This window comes from Sciurus carolinensis, chromosome 8 (genome assembly GCF_902686445.1).
Source record: "Sciurus carolinensis chromosome 8, mSciCar1.2, whole genome shotgun sequence".
Lineage (NCBI taxonomy): Eukaryota > Metazoa > Chordata > Mammalia > Rodentia > Sciuridae > Sciurus > Sciurus carolinensis.
This window is the reverse complement of record NC_062220.1, coordinates 74,459,485-74,477,748: the sequence shown is the minus strand read 5'-3', so window position 1 is coordinate 74,477,748 and position 18,264 is coordinate 74,459,485. Positions and strand designations below refer to the sequence as shown.

The 18,264-nt window shown below is 34.4% G+C and overlaps 1 protein-coding gene across 1 annotated transcript in view; it reads left to right on the top strand.

Moving 5' to 3' along the window:
* The window catches only part of Etv1 (ETS variant transcription factor 1), an 89,897-nt gene that overhangs the window by 60,150 nt on the left and 11,483 nt on the right, over nucleotides 1–18,264 (top strand). The window contains 3 exon segments of the mRNA XM_047561232.1: nucleotides 11,829–11,897; nucleotides 13,636–13,704; nucleotides 16,862–17,031. Coding sequence (XP_047417188.1) covers nucleotides 11,829–11,897; nucleotides 13,636–13,704; nucleotides 16,862–17,031 — 308 coding nt within the window.

Below are 18,264 nucleotides of genomic sequence, written 5' to 3'. Positions count from 1 at the left end.
CAATTCCCTGACAAAACTTGCAAAAAACTTTTTAAAAATAACAATTCAGAGGTCAAAATTTCTTGATACTTTAATCTCTAAATTGTTACTATTATATTTGTTACCTCTAATAGGGTAGTGATATCTCAGAAATAAGTGTGACTTTAAAAAACAATTTCTTATTATTTATATATATATATATTTTAGGGAAATTGCCTTTCTACATATTTGTTACTAAATTTACTTACATCCTTTCTGAACAATTGGGACACATATAAGTAACCTAAAATATTGTCCCAGAAACACAAGGGATGCAGTGATTATAAAGGAAGGTGTTGAAAGCTGCAGGTAAAGTTAGATGGGACACAGGAAGTAGGAAATAAGGTAACAGATATTTCCCCTGAACAACCCAGGCATCACAAACTAACAGTCTTCATTATTTACAAAATGGAAGGCCCACATCCATAATTCCCCCTTCTTGAACATGCACATGTCACTTGCACTTACAAGTCAGTGATTTCATATTGAAGAAATTATTTTTAATTTTATTTTTTTGAGGCTACCAGGAATTGAACTCAACCACTGAGCCACATCCCCAACCCTATTTTGTATTTTATTTAGAGACAGGTCTCACTGAATTGCTTAGCACCTCGCCATTGCTGAGGCTGGCTTTGAATTTGTAATCCTCCTGTCAGCCTCCTGAGCCACTGGGATTACAGTTGTGCATCACCCCCCTACACACACTGTTTTAGTTATTTAAAACAGTTTGGTTATTTAAACCAAATCATGGTTGCATTCTTTTTAGATAAAGCAAGGAAGTGGGACAGTGTTTTCTGCTCATATTCCCTAAGAAGGATGGGGAAGTCCCAGGTTCTTTCCAATGCTTTTCTTCTCTTCTGAGCAAAGACAAGTGTACTTGGGCAAATTAATGGTCCACCTAATTGTAATTCTTGGTATGAATATTGGTTTATCTCGGTCTTCTTTCTCAAATTGACTCTTTTCTTTCTTAAAATACTTGATAACTTGATGGCTTGGAATTTAATTAGAACAGTAACCTGCCTCGTTCATAAAACCTGCATTGTTCTTACTGGTAAAAGGAAAGGCCTAAAATTATAAAAACCACAGTATCTAGAACTCTAACACCTTGAACTATTCCAGATATTGCTCCTTGACCTTTGATGGGATTACATCCTGCTAAACTCATCCTAGTTTGAAAATATTTTAAGTCGCTAATGCATTGAGTGTACCTAACTTACCAAACATCATAGCCAGAGGATGGTACACTGTAGAGTATAGGCTGGTTTACCCTTGTGATTATGTGACTGATTGGAAGCTGTGACTTGATGCCATTGTCCAGCATCATGAGAGAGTATATACAACCTGTCTCTAATCTGGGAAATGATCAAAATTATAAAGTTGAACCATTATAAGTTGGGGACAATCTGTACTTTAGTATAAATCTGCTCCCGCTACTCCAACCAATCGATTACGAATATTATGTCAAGCCCCTAATAATTACAAGATTGTATTCCTTGTATTATGATCATCTGATTTTAAACATATTGAATGATGGAACTTATATAGCATAATAAAATGTTTTAAAATATGAAATATTGCATTTGAAAGTATTCAGATTTGTTTTGTTATTTTTATTTACATATCTTGGATCCATCTTAAAAAGTAATTCCTAAAAGAATACTGAATATTTCTTAAAGCCTTAAGGAAAATATGTTAATTACGATTTAATAATTTAGTTATTTAGTTTAGAGTATGTCCACTCTTCAGTAGTTGTCTGTTCTATATTTTTTTTCTGGGTGGTGGGTTATAAACTATCTCCCCACATTCTTGTATCAAGTATTTCAGTTTGAACTCCAAGATATGACCATAACATTATTCTCTATTGTTTTACTTGCCAGATGATAATTCAGAGTAAAATATTAAAATATCATAATACCATATTAGACAAATCTTTATGGGCTTAAAACAAAAGACAGGGCCACTTCCATTTTTTTCCTTTTTCTTTCTACAAGCATGGAAATGCACCATTGTTTGTAACTCTTTTCCTGTATGACTTCAGGTCACTAGAAGAGAGAAATATTTTCTTCCCTCCAGAGGCAAGGCCCAACTTAAGAATGGCTGATAAGAACCTTTATATATTTAATTAACACTGTTCAGTTTATGACTGACTTTTCATAAATCATTCCCATAATTGCTCCTACATAACTTTTACTCCCTAAAAACTTTAGATATTTTTAAGCATTAGCATCTTTAGTAATTTCCAGTACAGGGAAGGTTATGATTCCATGAGCTTTGACTTTTTGTACCTGGTATGTAACACTCCCAAAGGCTGAGCCTTGGCCCTATTCCATTACAAAGCATCATTCGCTTAAGGCCACATTTTCTCCTGAAACACACCAGCTTATTTTTTTACCTCCTAACTCTGAAACTATTGCTTAGAGAAATTCAAGTGGGGACTCACTTGGGAATTTTAAAGAATGAGCTCTTGATCCTTTGGAAAATGTTAACATCCTATCTGTTTCTCTAACATCCAAAGATAATTTTCTTTTACTCTGCCAGTGATTTGTGGACTAGTAGATCACTTAATCTCTGATATTTTTAGGTGCTTCAATTGTGAAAAGTGACAGTGAGTCTTTCTAATTGATTTTGTTATTATAATAGGGATCATGGGTTGACCCTACAATTTGACTTGGCTTTTTATTGCTTGGCATGTCTTACGGATAGGAGTTTTTCCTCATTCGTTTGTGAGTTAAAATTGAAAACCTCCCAAACCAGTACTCTGGTCCACTACATCAGTTTTTCTAAGAAATACTTAAATATGCTCTAAATCTACAGTTACAGTAAGTGGCATTGGCTAGTGATTTGATTTGAGAATTGAGAGTACGGTCTGGATTTACTCTTTATGCATTAACACAGGTCAAATGGACAGGGACTGCATTTTAAGTCAGTAATGGAAGGCTGTAGGCTGTCTTAAACCAATCATATCAGTTTTACCCATGACTGATTGATCCCTAGGGGCAGAGCCCTGTAAGCATTCCTCCTACATGAATGGACTCTATAGAGCCTGGAGTTTCATTCATAAAATGGAGACTGAAAGGAAACACGCACATGCACACACGCAGGCGCACACACACAGTCTCACTCCCTGGAATGTCCATTTATACAGAGCTGAGGGTATAGTGTTCCATCAGCTGCTGCTTTTGCTAGTTGACTGGAAGTGAAGATTAATGCTCATTGGTCCTGCTTGCTTGTAACCCAACACCATTATGGCCTTGCAGTGTTCCTAATGTATAGTGAATGAGAAGACAACATTCTCAAATCAGAAACATAAACAGGAACTGGTGGGTCTGAATTCCATTCAAATATGTCATTTCAGCCCCACTGTGTTTGTCTAACTTGGATTTTTCAGGCAGGAAAGGGGGAAGGGAGGGATAATCTGCTTGTTAGTTGTACTGGCTTGAAAAAAGGGAATTAGAAGGGGGTGGAGTATACTTTTATAGCACGTAATTTATAGTTTCTTTTTAAACAAAACAACCGGGACACTTAGGCCTAGAATTTCTTACTGTCAGTGGGTGAAATGAGCACACAACAGTTTTTATAAGCAGGAGTGAGGTTTGAAATTAAATGAGACAGTTTAAGGATGCATGCTTAGATATTTCTATTTTTGTGAGTTTCATGGATGTGAGCAAAAAAGGGAAGAAAATGTAACTTTTTTAAAAAGTGTACATGTTTGATATGTGTTTTTAGGTTATAATATTGTTATAAAATGTTTTATGCTTCAATACTTAAGTGAGTTAACTGTCTCATAGGTAAAAGGATGAGGGGATTATTTTATTTCACAAGATATTTCCATCTAGAATTTGAATAGCTTGAAATAATTTTTAAGGACTCTTTCTCAGGTTTGATAGATACTTACTGTTTTCTCCCTCTATGCATGTGTCTTGTGTGAGTTTTCCACTTAATTGTTTCTAATGCAGTCTGGAAATTTTTACAAGGATGGGTAATTCAAAGAGTAATATGAAAAGAATCAAAAAGCAAAACAAAATTGAAAGAATGACAAGCATGTGTCATTGTGATTTATTTATCTGTTCTCTGTGACTTAGGGAAAGTATGTTTGAACTCTTCATTCTGGTGACTTCTTTTTAATGTATGGGTCTCTACAGTTATTGCATCATCTGCATGATCTGTTTTTTATTTATTCTTTGCATTGAAAAATAAAACCACCCACTTTGTATGACATGGAAAATGTTCTAAATCCTGGGCCTGACATCTATTTACTATTCGCATCATATGGAGCATGTCCTCAGTTTCCTTATTTATAAAAGGGAGTTAATAATTCACATCTCTTCATGTTTTTGGAGGATTAAATGTGGTTATGTTTGTAAAGTATCTGGCACATATTAAGGGCTCAAGAAACAATAAAGAATTTTTGTTGGCATGGGTTTATCCTGACTTATACCGATTTTTTAGAAGAGTACTGTTCCTTTAATAAGATGCCATTATAATCTCTAATAAATAAAAAATGCACATTCATGCAGCTGGGGATGTAGCTCAGTTGGTAGAGTACTTGCCTCGCATGCACAAGGCCCTGGATTCAATCCCCAGCACCACCAAAAAAGAAAAAAAAAAAAAAATGCATTTATGGCTTGAGGATAAAACAAAGCAAGAGAGATTTTCTTACACTGAAACAATCATATTGTGTTAAGTTCAGACAGAAATTGTAGTGTTATACAATTTTGGAAAACAGCCGTCCTGAACTTACTGGTAGTATTCATGTTCAAAGCAAACAGTGTAAATTATCTGAATGTTGTAGGGTGTCAAGGAGAGATGAAACCCAGAGGACAAAGCTGTCCATGATGTGTTTGTTCCTAATTGTATAGATTCTAACAGGGGACAACTGGGGATTGAAACTCAACATTAAATCCTCCATGTCTTCAGAATTTTGTGGTCCGTTGTGGCCACTAATGGCATCCTTCCTTATGCTTTCTTTTAAACCTTTGTTAATCGTCAGAGTATGATAATACATAATAAATACTAAATCACCATATACTTGTGTTTACTATCACTTTCAATGTCATTTTTAACTCCATCTTATTCAGACCATCACAGGCTTGTAAAACCTGTAAAATTCTGAGGCTAGTAAATCATGTAAATCAATCCTGTTTGAATTTGCACATTATTTTTGTGGGAAGCTGTCCAAAAAATTTACAGATGCTCACAAGGGAAATTTGTGATTTTGTAGGTAAAATTTTATACTATTATTTGATGCTACTCAGCCTTTATGTTTCAAAAATATTTGAATTTGTTTAGCTACATTATGTACTTCTTCTTCCTTCATGTTACAGACACTGCGATGGGCAAGTAAAGACTAACATAGTTCTCTGCCTTCAAAGTCTATTACAAATAGATTTAATACATCTAGGCGATAGTGGAGAAATATCTCTGCAGATTTTATATTTTCTGTATTCACAGTTCACTGAAAACTCTAAAGAGAAAGTTCTCACTTAGGTGTGAATGAGGTCATACCAAATTCATCACTTCCTTCTTAAAACCATGTATCTTCCCTGTCCCCTTCAAGATGGAGACATTGTATTCACAGAGTTTTGTGACTGACCACAAATAGGTCAGAAAACTTGAATATTTGAACTGGAAGTTATTTTGGAGTTAGTTACTTTTAGGTTTGTTCTACAACAGAGTGATATTATGGGCATAAAAAAATCTTTGCCATTAGCATCCCTTTTAGGAAAATTTATAAAATAATAGCTTTCTTGATTGATTATACCAAATCAATCTACGTGGCACATGTAAAAACAGAGGGAAATTGTAATGAGAATGTTTCTGCATTTGCATTTAAACATATCTTCATAAAGCTTGTGTTACTTATGCAGAAAACTTTAAGGTTTTATACATGATCTGTGAGATTACCAGGAAATGAGAAGAAAATAACAAACCAGTAAAGTACAAACTTGAAGAGAGAGAAAAATTGACAAGATAATGTCATGATATTCATCTTTGTTAAATGAGATTGGTGTCATTTTTTTCAAAACAAAATTTAATATTTCTTGAGGTAATAGATATATTTTTGGAAATTTGTTAAACAATAAAAAATAAAAATGTGTTGTCTCTTGTAGGTATGTATTGAACACACACAAACCCGTGAACACACTTTTTAAAATCAAGTACATGATAATTTCAAATGTATGTTTTACATAACGCATTTTTTTTTTTTTTTTCAGTGCTGGGGATTAAACCCAGGGCCTTGTGCTTGTGAGGCAAGCACTCTACCAACGGAGCTATAGCCCCAGCCCACACATTTTGGTTCTTGATATTTAATATGTCAAGTTGTCTCCCATCATTGGCACACAGTGAAGCAGTTTATGTGGACTTAATTTTGTCACATAATTCCATAAAGAGTCAGTCCAGTATATAATCAAGCCATCTTTGCAACACACACTTACACAGAAGTAGAACCATATTAAAATACAACATCAAACTTTACTCCTATTTTCTGGAATTTCTCATTTACTTTAGGATATTTGAAAGCTTAAGTAAGTTATATACTGAATATTGCTACCGGAATTTAATAAGAAGCATCACATGAAAGAAAGTTATTTCTTTCCCCTGTTCAGAGTTTATGTTATGAAATAATCTCCCTTTTGCACACTGTTTGATAACAAAGAGATTTCAGTAACCTCTATAGAGAGATCTCAGACAATCGTGGCAAATCTTTTCTTTCTGCTCTGGCCTGATGTAGCTTTTAGAAACTTCAGGCAAATGATGCCCTAAAGGGGAATTTTCATTTTGTACACTGGGCAACAAATATGCAAATCAGAGGAGTGCCCAGCAGTATAACATGTGCAAATTCAAAACTGTAAGTTGTGGTCAAAGCTTTGGTGAGGCTTCCCAGATCAGTATTATGTTTCCCAGCATAGCTTTAAAATGCAAGAGACAGAGAAAGCAACTTTTTTTTTTTTAAGGTTCTTGCCTGCATGTCTTAATTTGAAAATGACTTTAATAATATTACCGAAAGTGAAGTCTAACCAATTCTGGTAGTTTTGAGTGTGAATTTATTTTAATTCTTTTTAACCTGTACCTACATTAACTAATACATTAAAATGATGGCAGTGCTTTGCTGCTTTGAATTTTTGGAGCATATTAGATCAGCTTTCATCACCATGAACTCATCTGTAACAAATTATAGGCAGTTTAATTTCTGTAAGCTGATTTGGTCAGTACTAATGTCATGTTATAGAGTTCTTTGATCCACCAGTTTCTAAATAACTAAAAAGCCTTGGTCCTACATTTATTTTTCATAATTTAATTTATAAAAGGAATGTAAAACTTTTGAACCAATATTATTTGGGAACAAACATTAAGGGCTAATATTGTAAAAAAGAAGCTTGAAAGGTGTATCCTCAGATGTTTTAAAAAGTCTAATGACAGATTCTGGGTTAAACTTTATAAATCATAAATTTATTGTGAATGACAAATCAGCATATTTTATTGTCATAGATTGATAGATTTGTGCAGAATATTTAGGAGTAACTATTAATAAAAACCAAATCAGCCAGTTCATGTGCTTTAAGAACATCAGTCAGGCTTGTGCTGCATGCTAATCCCAGTTACTCAGGAGGCTGAGGCAGGAGGATCACAAGTTTGGGGCTAACCCAAGCAACTTAGTGAGACCCTGTCTCAGTATAGTCAATAGAAAAGACTGGCATTTACTTCAGTGGTAGAGCACCCCTGGGCTCAAATACTGTAAAAACCAACAAATGCACATCAAATTTAGATACAAAGGCAACTCATTTAGATATAAAATTATGTAGCTTCTTGTGAGGATCACATAAAACAGATTCTGTTGTTAATAATAAGTACCATATGTTAAATTCTTACTGTGTACAGATACTGTGGGAAATGTTACACCTGATTTACCCCACATGGTCTTCTGAAGAACTACTATCAATATTAGTATTCTCATTTTACAGTTGAGGAGATTGAAAGTTGATGATGTCAAATAACTAACAAAATACCATGTACTACCCTGAAATGTCAGATGTGAGTTTCAGAATCAGATGTGTTAGATGACAAAGTGCTTCTTTGTAATCACTGTGTTACACTAGTGATCCTAAAATTATAATCCAGGGAACTAGGCATGGTGGCACACACCTGTAATCCCAGCAGTTCGGGAGAGACTGAGGCAGGAATATCTCAAACTCAAAGCTAGCCTCAGCAACTTAGGGTCTGCGAGGCCTTAAGCAACTTAGTGAGACCCTATCTCTAAATAAAATATAAAAAATGGACTGGGAATGTAGCTCAGCTTTTAAACACCACTGAATTCAATCCCGGTACCAAAAAAAAAAAAAAAAAAAAAAAAATTAGAATTCAGGAATGCATAATAGGATGTGCAAATATGCTGTCATCTTATGCAAATATGCTGTCATCTTAACATTTTGTATAGGCTAGACTACAGCTTATTATTGTTGTTAAATTTTTGAAGTTTTACTCCATGAAAAAACAGAAGTGAATATATATGCAGTGTCTCCGTTCCTTACCACAAAACATTTGCCTTTGAAATGGCCACTTAGCCAGTTTGGATCTTAGTTGAGCATTTAGCAAAAGTTAAAAAATAATGCCAAACTTCGTCAGTTGGATTTTTTATTAGATAAGGTAGAAATGAAAGCAGCAGGCAATTTAATTAGCAGTAATTTTTCTGGGCAAGTCATTACTTTGATGAACTTCAGAGCAATGTTTATGGCTCCTAATTAACCATGTTAGTCATTTGATTGAATAATCACTTTGGAAATGTTTCTACAATTTGATTAGAGTCTGACCCACTCTGATAGTCATAAATTAACTGATATCACTTTAGGATAACATGACTTTAGTTACTTTATGGGAATAAGCCTCTTAGCCATATTTTTTCAGGCTTCCCTGGACCATAAAAAGGATACCGATTTAAGGATAGACTGGATTTAAACAACACTGGCCAAGTGTCTCAATTTTAAGAGCTAGATGTTAATTTCATTTACCCTAGGGTTTAATAGCTAGTAGTAGGAATTGGCAAAAACACAATTATATTCTCATACATGGATTTTTTTTTTCCTAAATTGTTATTCATTGTTTTTTTTTTTTTTTTTAGAATTTAGATCATAAAATAATCCTTTGGAAATATAACGATTCTGATATAAGCCTTTTTATATGGTCATCAGTTTATTATGAATTTTAGATCAGTATATTTTAAATGTCATAGATGAATAGTTAGAATTTTTGAAGAATCTTACAGAATAAATAGAGAACAAATCAGCTATTTCAATAGATACATGAGTGTTACTGTGAAATTCTGCATCTTATCTTTGATGTCAAATGTCTACTTTTCCAGGATTATGTTAGTTTTGTATTATATTAGAACACTTCTGTAAGGTGTCCATCAGCTTTGAATAGCGGATTTCTCAGTAATGTTGTATTTCCTCTCTTCCTTCTTTTCTCCCCCTGTGGGAACTCAAGACTGCATTTAGTCACACTTACTGTAATAGAGTTTAGCCTATTCGTTTTCCTCTAGCCACCTCCAGAGTCAGCCAGCTGTTTTTACAGCCGTTTTCCAGGTGTGCAGCACTCAGTAAAAGTATTTTGTGGCAGGGTGTCAACATTGGTACAGCAAAATGCTTGCCTCGGAGCAGCTGCAGAGCTGATGGCTGCCATTAACACTGTCCCTTCCAGCCCAACTGCTGCCAGCGACCTTATGCCCAGTAATAAATCAGAATAACATGAAAAATTAATTTGAAGTGTTATTGGTTACAAAGTTGGGATAAAATGGATTGCTAAACTAGTTAGCAGCACAAAAGATCAACTATATTACTAACCTGTTATACATGCTGATGTCAGGACACAGGGTTAACACTGCCTGTATGGAGTGAGAATTGTACACTATATAACACTTTATATAAAGAAGGCATATCATAATAAAATATTTGATAATGAGTTTTATAGTATTTTCAACTTGAAAGATATTAATTCCTTCATTATTTAAATGTTAATATTATGAATTGCCATTGTGATGTTTTTTACTAAAACCATATTACATAAACTTTTTTTCATGAGCAAAATCCCTCATCATGGTTGACATTCATCAGTAGACACCTCCCCTACATCATCCATCACTAGACAAAATTTTTTGAATATACTGAATTCAAAAATGGAACATTCCAGACGGAGGAAGAACTCCTCTGGGGTCAGAAAACCAGTATATATTATAACAACATGGTGTATAGCTGGATGGTTAGGAATAGATAAGGATCTTTAGGTCCCAATTCCTATAAACATTTGTAATTAATTTTTCAGGGGTCATGTGTTTATCACAAGTGATGACAAGGAAGACTTTCCGTGTTAAGTAGTGCATTTTTCATATGCATTTTATAATTGTATTTATATACATGTTGTTAAAAGAAAATTTTAGTACGCATACAGATGATAGAAATGACCTGATCACATGTTTATACTTTCCTGCAGAACGTATAGTTGCTAAACACAGGGTTGGACCCAGGTTTGTTGGAACTGAATCCTTTAAAAATTTGGTGAATTCCTGTTTAAGAAGAAGAAAATAAAACTGCAAACACAAATTAGGTACAAGGCCTCAAAAGGGACTCTTATCACTGCTTCACCATTGGTCTACCTCTCTTTATGTGAGTGAACATCTATATTCAGAATCAAGGAACTTGGGGGAAGCTGTAATTGATTTCAGGAGTCACCGTACCCAATTCTTTGCTTTATAGAAATGTAGACACAAGCCAGGCACAGTGGCACACACCTGTAACCCCACAGGATCAGAAGCTGAGGCGGAAGGATTGTGAGTTCAAAGTCAGCCTCAGCAACTTATCGAAGCCCTAAGCAATTCAGCAAGACCCTATCTCTAAATAAAATATAAAATAAGGGCTAGGGAATGCAGCTCAGTGGTTAAGCGCCCCTGGGTTCAATCCCCAGTACCACCCCCCAAAAAAGAGAAAGTAACACAGATACAAAATGGTTTGTGAAAATTTACGTAGCTTAACTAATAATAAGAAAAATACTTGAATTTTAATCTTTTGTCTCTAATCTATATTTATTTCTTTTTTCCCATATCTAAACTATTAGACACTTTAAATTTGGAACCATCATTATGACCCAGGCTTAGTCATTAATCAAGTTTATTTTCTCAGAAATGAAATGCCTTGGTCATGTAGGCAAGGCTTCACACTTTCAGGGTAATACACATTTGCTATGAAGTTGCTTATTTCTGTTTTAGATTCTTAGTGACTTTTAACATGATCTATATTCTTAAGATGAAAGTTAGTCACCCTTTTCCATGGGGGGAAAATAGCAATCACCTTAAAAGTTTTAAGAAATTTAACTTTTATTTTTTTCATAATTATTTCTTCCTGGTGTTCATGAAATAAACTTTGGGGGAATCATTTGTTGATTTTTGCTTTGCACACAGGCAGCCAGGAGATACATAAATGTATTACCTAAGTGTCCTCAAAACATAACTCAGGACACTATTTGAAGAATATTATCCCCTTCATGTGGGGAAGCTGTTAGAACTGAACTCGAGCAAGACTGATTTTGGTAAAACTTGGAATTCATGAGCCCGTTCAAGTAAATCAGTGTTTACCATGATATATTCATTCTTCCATTTTGTGTGTGGGCCCCATTGGAAATGCTGACCACAAGTTGACACATTCTCCTCATGGGCACTTGTGCTAGTTTCTGTAACTTTCTGTTTGTCTGCACCCTGTCCATTGACAGCAGTGTCCTTTCAGCTCAGACCCAGCTTTGACCAACGTTGTTTCCTCTTTCAGAAGTGCCTAGCTGCCACTCCATTTACATGAGGCAAGAAGGCTTCCTGGCTCATCCCAGCAGAACAGAAGGTAAGCCCTTACATACTTGAAATTCTGTGTTAATATCTTCAAAAAAAATTGGATGTTCCAAATATGGGATCATTTAATGAACCATTATATGCTTTGGAAAACTCATTTATGCTCCCTAAACCATTATTTTAAAACGTTATCTTTTTAAAATAAAAGGAAGATTTTTCCAGTCATGATAGCTTATGTTTGGTTGTTAACATGAATCATGTACATAGAAACAGCTGAAAAGTGGATTTCTATGTTTGTTTTTTTTGCCAGCAATCACATTCTTTTGAGCTAGAATGTGTGCTTTATAGATCAGCCCACCTTACTGCAATCTACTGAAATGTATCTTGGTGTAATATTCAGGTTTGCTTTTACAGACTTAAGTCATGCATCTGTTTCTGGAGTAAAACACAGTAGTTTTAAAGATCCTGGATTTTACAGTTAGACAAGTAATTGTTAAGAATGGGATTTCACATAAGAGGCCTAGAGGAGTTTTCATTGCAGATGTATTTTGTGGTAACCATGGTGGGAAAGCTTTGCTCTAACAGACTTTGACATCTGCAAAGTAGTAGATAAAAGTGATTCCATCTGGCTATTATCCCCACTGAAGGATTTCTGAAAATACGTTCTTGACCTAAACAGTTTTTTCAGTAAAACGTCAATGCATTCTTTTAGATTAAATCTAATATTGGTTATTTTATTTAGATGATAGTAATGGAGATTTAAAGGATAGAATAAAGTGGTAAATCCAAAATACTTGAGAACCAGAGTTTTTCAGAAATGAAATGTCATTATCATTGCTGATGTTACTATTACATAACCCCACAAAGGAATAAAACTATAAACTATATGAAATTTCTTTTCTTCTTTTTTTTTATTTCTAGTTGTGTGTGTGTGTGTGTGTGTGTGTGTGTACTGGGATTGAACCCAGGGACACTTTACCACAGAGCCACATTTCCAGTCCTTTTTACTTTTAATCTTGAGACACAGTCTTACTAAATTGCTGAGACTGACCTGGAACTTGCGATCTTCCTGCCTCAGTCTCCTCAGTTGCTGGGGTTACAGACCTGCGCCTCCATGCACCACCATGCCCAGCTGAAATTTGTTCCTGGTAACTAAGGATAACGACAATTAGATTAAGGTCCACAGTCAAGAATATTTGGAAGAAAAAAATTATTATGGAAAGCTGCAATTTATTTTGCAATTTCTCTGTGGACTTAGTTATGTTACAGAAAAAAATAAGTCCCACCCAACTATGTTGGCTATTAAAGATGAGATAACCTACCTATATTTCTATGAGGAAGTAAGAGTGTGAAATAAATCTGTTCCAGGACAACAGGGTAATAATGTAAAGTAAATTCCTGTAATTCACTTTGATTTCCCGCTCTTCTCATTGAATAAGCAAACTAAAAAGAAACTGAAAAGTGACATGATACATTATAAATCCTAGGTTTGCCAATATCTGTGTGACAATTATAAGTCACCGTGCTAGGCACCATTCTAAACTTGTATACCTTAAATCATTTAATCCTCACAACAACCTTGTAAGGTGGTAGATAGATGGTATTACTTTATTTCCGTTTTAAAGCTGTGGAATCTGAGGTAAAGAAGCGAAATAAGATTGTCCAGGGCCAAAGAGCTGAAAAGTCATAGAATCATTTTCTACCACAATTTTTGTGTTAATGGTTATATTTCAAACTGCTGATTAGCTCAATTTGTATTATGAATAAACGTATCCCATTTCCCCCCACAGGGTGTATGTTTGAAAAGGGCCCCAGGCAGTTTTATGATGACACCTGTGTTGTGCCAGAGAAATTTGATGGTAGGTTTTTCACTGTGCTTCAAATTTTGACTTTTGTAAGAGGGAGTGGAGAGATCACCTTTCCCTCTTCTGAAAATAGTTGACATTGCTACTTAAAGATTTCTGTGCACTTCTCAGTTCTAGTTAAACATGACTTATTACAAATTCTCTCTTCTATCCATTAAGAACCTTTTTTCTTTCTTCTATAAGGGAGTCCATTTTTGGAGAGATAGACAAAGAGCGTCATGCTTGTGAGCTTTGTGTATGTGTAGATGAAGAGGGGTCTTTCCATTGCCCTGCTGAGCACATCCAGCTTGTTATTTGAGATTTATTGAAAGCTGATCCTGTAATTAACAAAGCAGGGCAGAAGGCATGCTACTGTGTATGCACTGAGGACTTAATGCAAGCCCTCCTCTCTTTTATTGTTCATGAAAAGATGCATTATGGAACACAGAAACAACATAACTGCCCATTTAGTTAGTGATTGTTAGCTCCTTTTTTTTTTTTTTTTTTTTTTCCGCCAAGGAAGATGCACATTACTAATGTAGCTTTGCTTTGTAATTGTTTAAAAGGGAGTTAGGAAAGCATCTTTTTAAATATCACTTGCTGTTGCAAAGGAAAGGTCTCATATTATGAGAGTGTCAGGTTAGATAGAATCTTCTTTTCTTGACAAGGGAGGCAAAAGTCGGCATTTATGAGGAAGCTTGGGTAAATAGTGAACAGTTAATTCATTTAGTGGTTCTTCAGAGTGGTCTCCATATTTCCTGCTTTGATTGTTAAACAGGAAATGAGCAGGGGCCCTGTGATTAGCTGATTGCACAAACTTTGGGGATCATGGCTGTAATGACTTGGGAGCTCTCAGAGTTTTTAATTGTCATTATTTAAACAGCAAAGTACATGCTCAGATTGCTTTTCAATTCTAATTAGTTACTTGAAGACTATGTTCCCAAGCTTTTGCTCTTCATACTTTTATACTGTTCAGAAGGGACAGTAAGCCTTGGGAAAGTATGCTTCCTTTGCCTCCTTTAAAATTGCTAGATTTATTCAAAAGTCACAGAATTGAAATCCCAATGGGGATCACTTTTTTGGCACTGAGGACTTAATGCAAGCACTCCTCACTTTTATTGTTCATGAAAAGATGCATTATGGAACACAGAAACAAACACTATTATAGATACTTTAAGCTTCATTTCATATGTGTGAACTGGTTATTTAGCTCCATTAGGAGAACACAATTCTTAAAATATAGCCAGCCTTTCTCTTCAAGCAAAGCGTAAAACCTTTACTTATAGGAATGACCTTTGTCAGTTTCTTTTGTTTGTGGTGAGCTTCATATTTTAAATAATGTTAAAATTAGTAAGGACATGTGAGGAAGAAAAATATCTGAAAGCTATGGACAAGATTATGTAATAATTTTACAGGCCAAAGTTACACTGATGTTTAGGGAACTGGCTGTCTTGATTATTTATTTCCTTTAAATACTCTTTATTCCTTTTAAACAGTCTTCAGTTTTATACTAAGAAAACATTTTTGAAAAATAGATTTGCCATGTAATGGAGAACAAGAAGAAAGAAAAACACGGGATTATTTTTTTATTGTACATGGTCAGAGCAGTCAGTCACATTTATAGACAGAAGTGCTATAGAAACTATAAAAATTTAACAGTGTTTCACTCTATCTGCATAGTTGTTTAGTTACCCCATGAAAAAATTTATAAATCTCAGAAGGAAAAAACTAAGATAAATAAAACTGTCTTTGAAACCAATATGAAGATACATTCCTGTATTATCTAGTTAAGAACAAAACAACATAATGATTTTTAGCAACTAGGGACTGAGTAAGTTTGTATTTTGGTTTCACTTTGTAAAGTGTTCTTTCTGCAATTCTTTTAAGAGGTTTATTTCTTTCTACTGACCAAAGAAAAATTTTAGAAAGCTTGTGATTTGGTCTGTTTTAAAATTCACGCTAGTGTCAATAGATCCACTTGAATGTATTCTATCTGAATGTTTCTTTAGTGGAGAAGAAAACTTCATGCATTAACAATGATATACTCATTTGACCCTTACACATTCAGTCCCCAATGTGACCAATTCCACATATTTTGAGACAATTGACTGGAGATAGGAGTAAATAATCAATCAGTGGTTATGACACTGTTTTGTTTTGCTAAACCAAGATAACTGGCCAGATTTATAACAGAAGCATTACAGTGCTAACACCTCTATTGTTATTTACTAGATCTTTTTATACCATATATGAATGCCAAATAAATCTAACATAAAAAAATTTTCTTGCTTAAAAATAATTTTTTTCTACAGAAGTGGCTTATGCACATATTTTTAAATTGGTAAATTCGAATGAATGAAACACAAATGAGATTAACAAAAATGAGAGAGAATTTTTATTTGTTGCCAGGTGAGAAAGTGATAGCTCCTGTATGAAGGTATATGAAGGTGTGGAAGAAAGATGGTATGCTCTGAATTACTCAGGAGATTTTTCTAATTTATATAAAGTGCACATTACTTAACTGAAGAGTTTATGATTACATTTGCTTTGAAATATATGCATTAAAATTTTCAATAGTTTGTCATGTGAAGGTCAATAAGGTATTTGCAAATTATAGTTTGCACAATTTAATTTGTACAAATAAAATGCCCTGAGCTTAAAATTGATTACTCCCTCCTCAATGCTGCTTAGAGAAGTAAGTAATAGCATTAACAATAAAAGTGAATAAGTATGATTAGGTACTAGTAATTATTATTGTTGTTGTTTTATTTTTGCTTATAGTGCTGGGGAATGAACCCAGGAATGCACACATGCTAGACAAGCTCTCTACCCTGAAATACATCCCAATCCCTGATACCATGATTTTTAAAGAAATCAATCAAAAATAAATAAATAAACAAATAAAGTCATACAAAACTTTTGTAAGCAAAAGACATCCATGGACTTTTTTTAATGTAACTATTTATGTTAATCTTGAATGTATTACATATGTTTCTCTGTAAGTTTAGTAGTTTGCTGGTTTAGTCAGCTTTTTAACTATTTTAAATCTCTATATAATGGTAACATATTTCATAACTATGTTTAGACATTTTCTTCATTTATTTAATAAAAAGTTTACATAAATAGCATATTATTGATGCTAATACTAAACACTTAAATTTTTTTGATTTAGGGGATATCAAACAAGAGCCAGGAATGTATCGGGAAGGACCCACCTACCAACGGCGAGGATCACTTCAGCTCTGGCAGTTTTTGGTAGCTCTTCTGGATGACCCTTCAAATTCTCATTTCATTGCCTGGACTGGTAGAGGCATGGAATTTAAGCTGATTGAACCTGAAGAGGTTGGTTCAGAAAATTTTATTTAGGAAAATGAGATATGCTATAATGTAAAGGAGCTGATACATTTACATTTGATTAATATGCTAAACATGTACTTTTAAAACTCTGGCTGCTTTTTGAATTAGAAAGTGGGACAAAAAAGAATAATGTCAACATTTAAAACTACTAATTTATTGCATGGTCTTTCCATTTGAATACTATCCTACAGAAGGTTGAAGAAAATCAAACAGAACATAATTAGCATAGTTCTTTATTCTGGAAGGCAAGACTGGAGAAATCTCTAAAAGAGCATTTAATTTGGGGAAGGAGGCAGGACTTTTATGGTCCTTAGGAAAGAGGGGAGATGTCTGCTGAGGCTCAACTAATTTTGGAGATGGAGGAATTGTTCTTTTGAATTAGCAGTCATTATTTGGACAGTCTGGATTTTATTAAGAGGTTTGGAGAGGAACAGTTAAGGACCAAAGTCATGAGTAAGAGGAGGTGAGGGAAGAACAGCTGTGGGGGATGAAGACATGCAAGGGCCACAGTGGAAAATTCACGGACTTAAGAGTCTTTTACAAGACACAGACTTGGTAGAGGCATTGTTTCCTTTTGAATGTTAGTGTCATCTGTTTCAAGTCATCTGGACTGTGTAGACTCCATTGGAAGGTAGGGATAAAGTTTAAAATATTGCCACAGAATATAAGGGGTTATTAGAATGAGACACTCTGGATAGAGATAATATACATATATGGAACACACTTTCAGTCAAGTGTTCAACTGTCCCTCAGCCCTGCCTCCTCACCCCTCAATGCACATACAAATCAAGTATTTCCATAAAGAGTTACAAAGGGAGCAATTCCATGAAGAATTCCTCAAGTTAAAATTTTATTCCCCCAGGACTAGGTTTAGATACAAGGCTACTGTGGTTATCATAGCATAATCCATCAATAATATCTTGGACCTCTGTGGAAAGATGACTATTCAATGAAATTTTTGTCTCATTAAAAATGTTTTCTGTGTTATTTTACAAATTGACTTTAGTTAATAACAGCCAAGAAAACCATGGAAGATTTTTGGCTGACATGCCTGTGACTGATTATATTGGCTACTGAATCTAAACATCTCAGCAAGTTGAAAAATTCAGTAAGAGTTAAATATTTTTGGAACCCAAAGTGATTTGTTTCATAGACACTGTATATTCACAACCTGGCTACTGGGTCCATACATCTTAAATGTTCTGTGTTCACTAACTG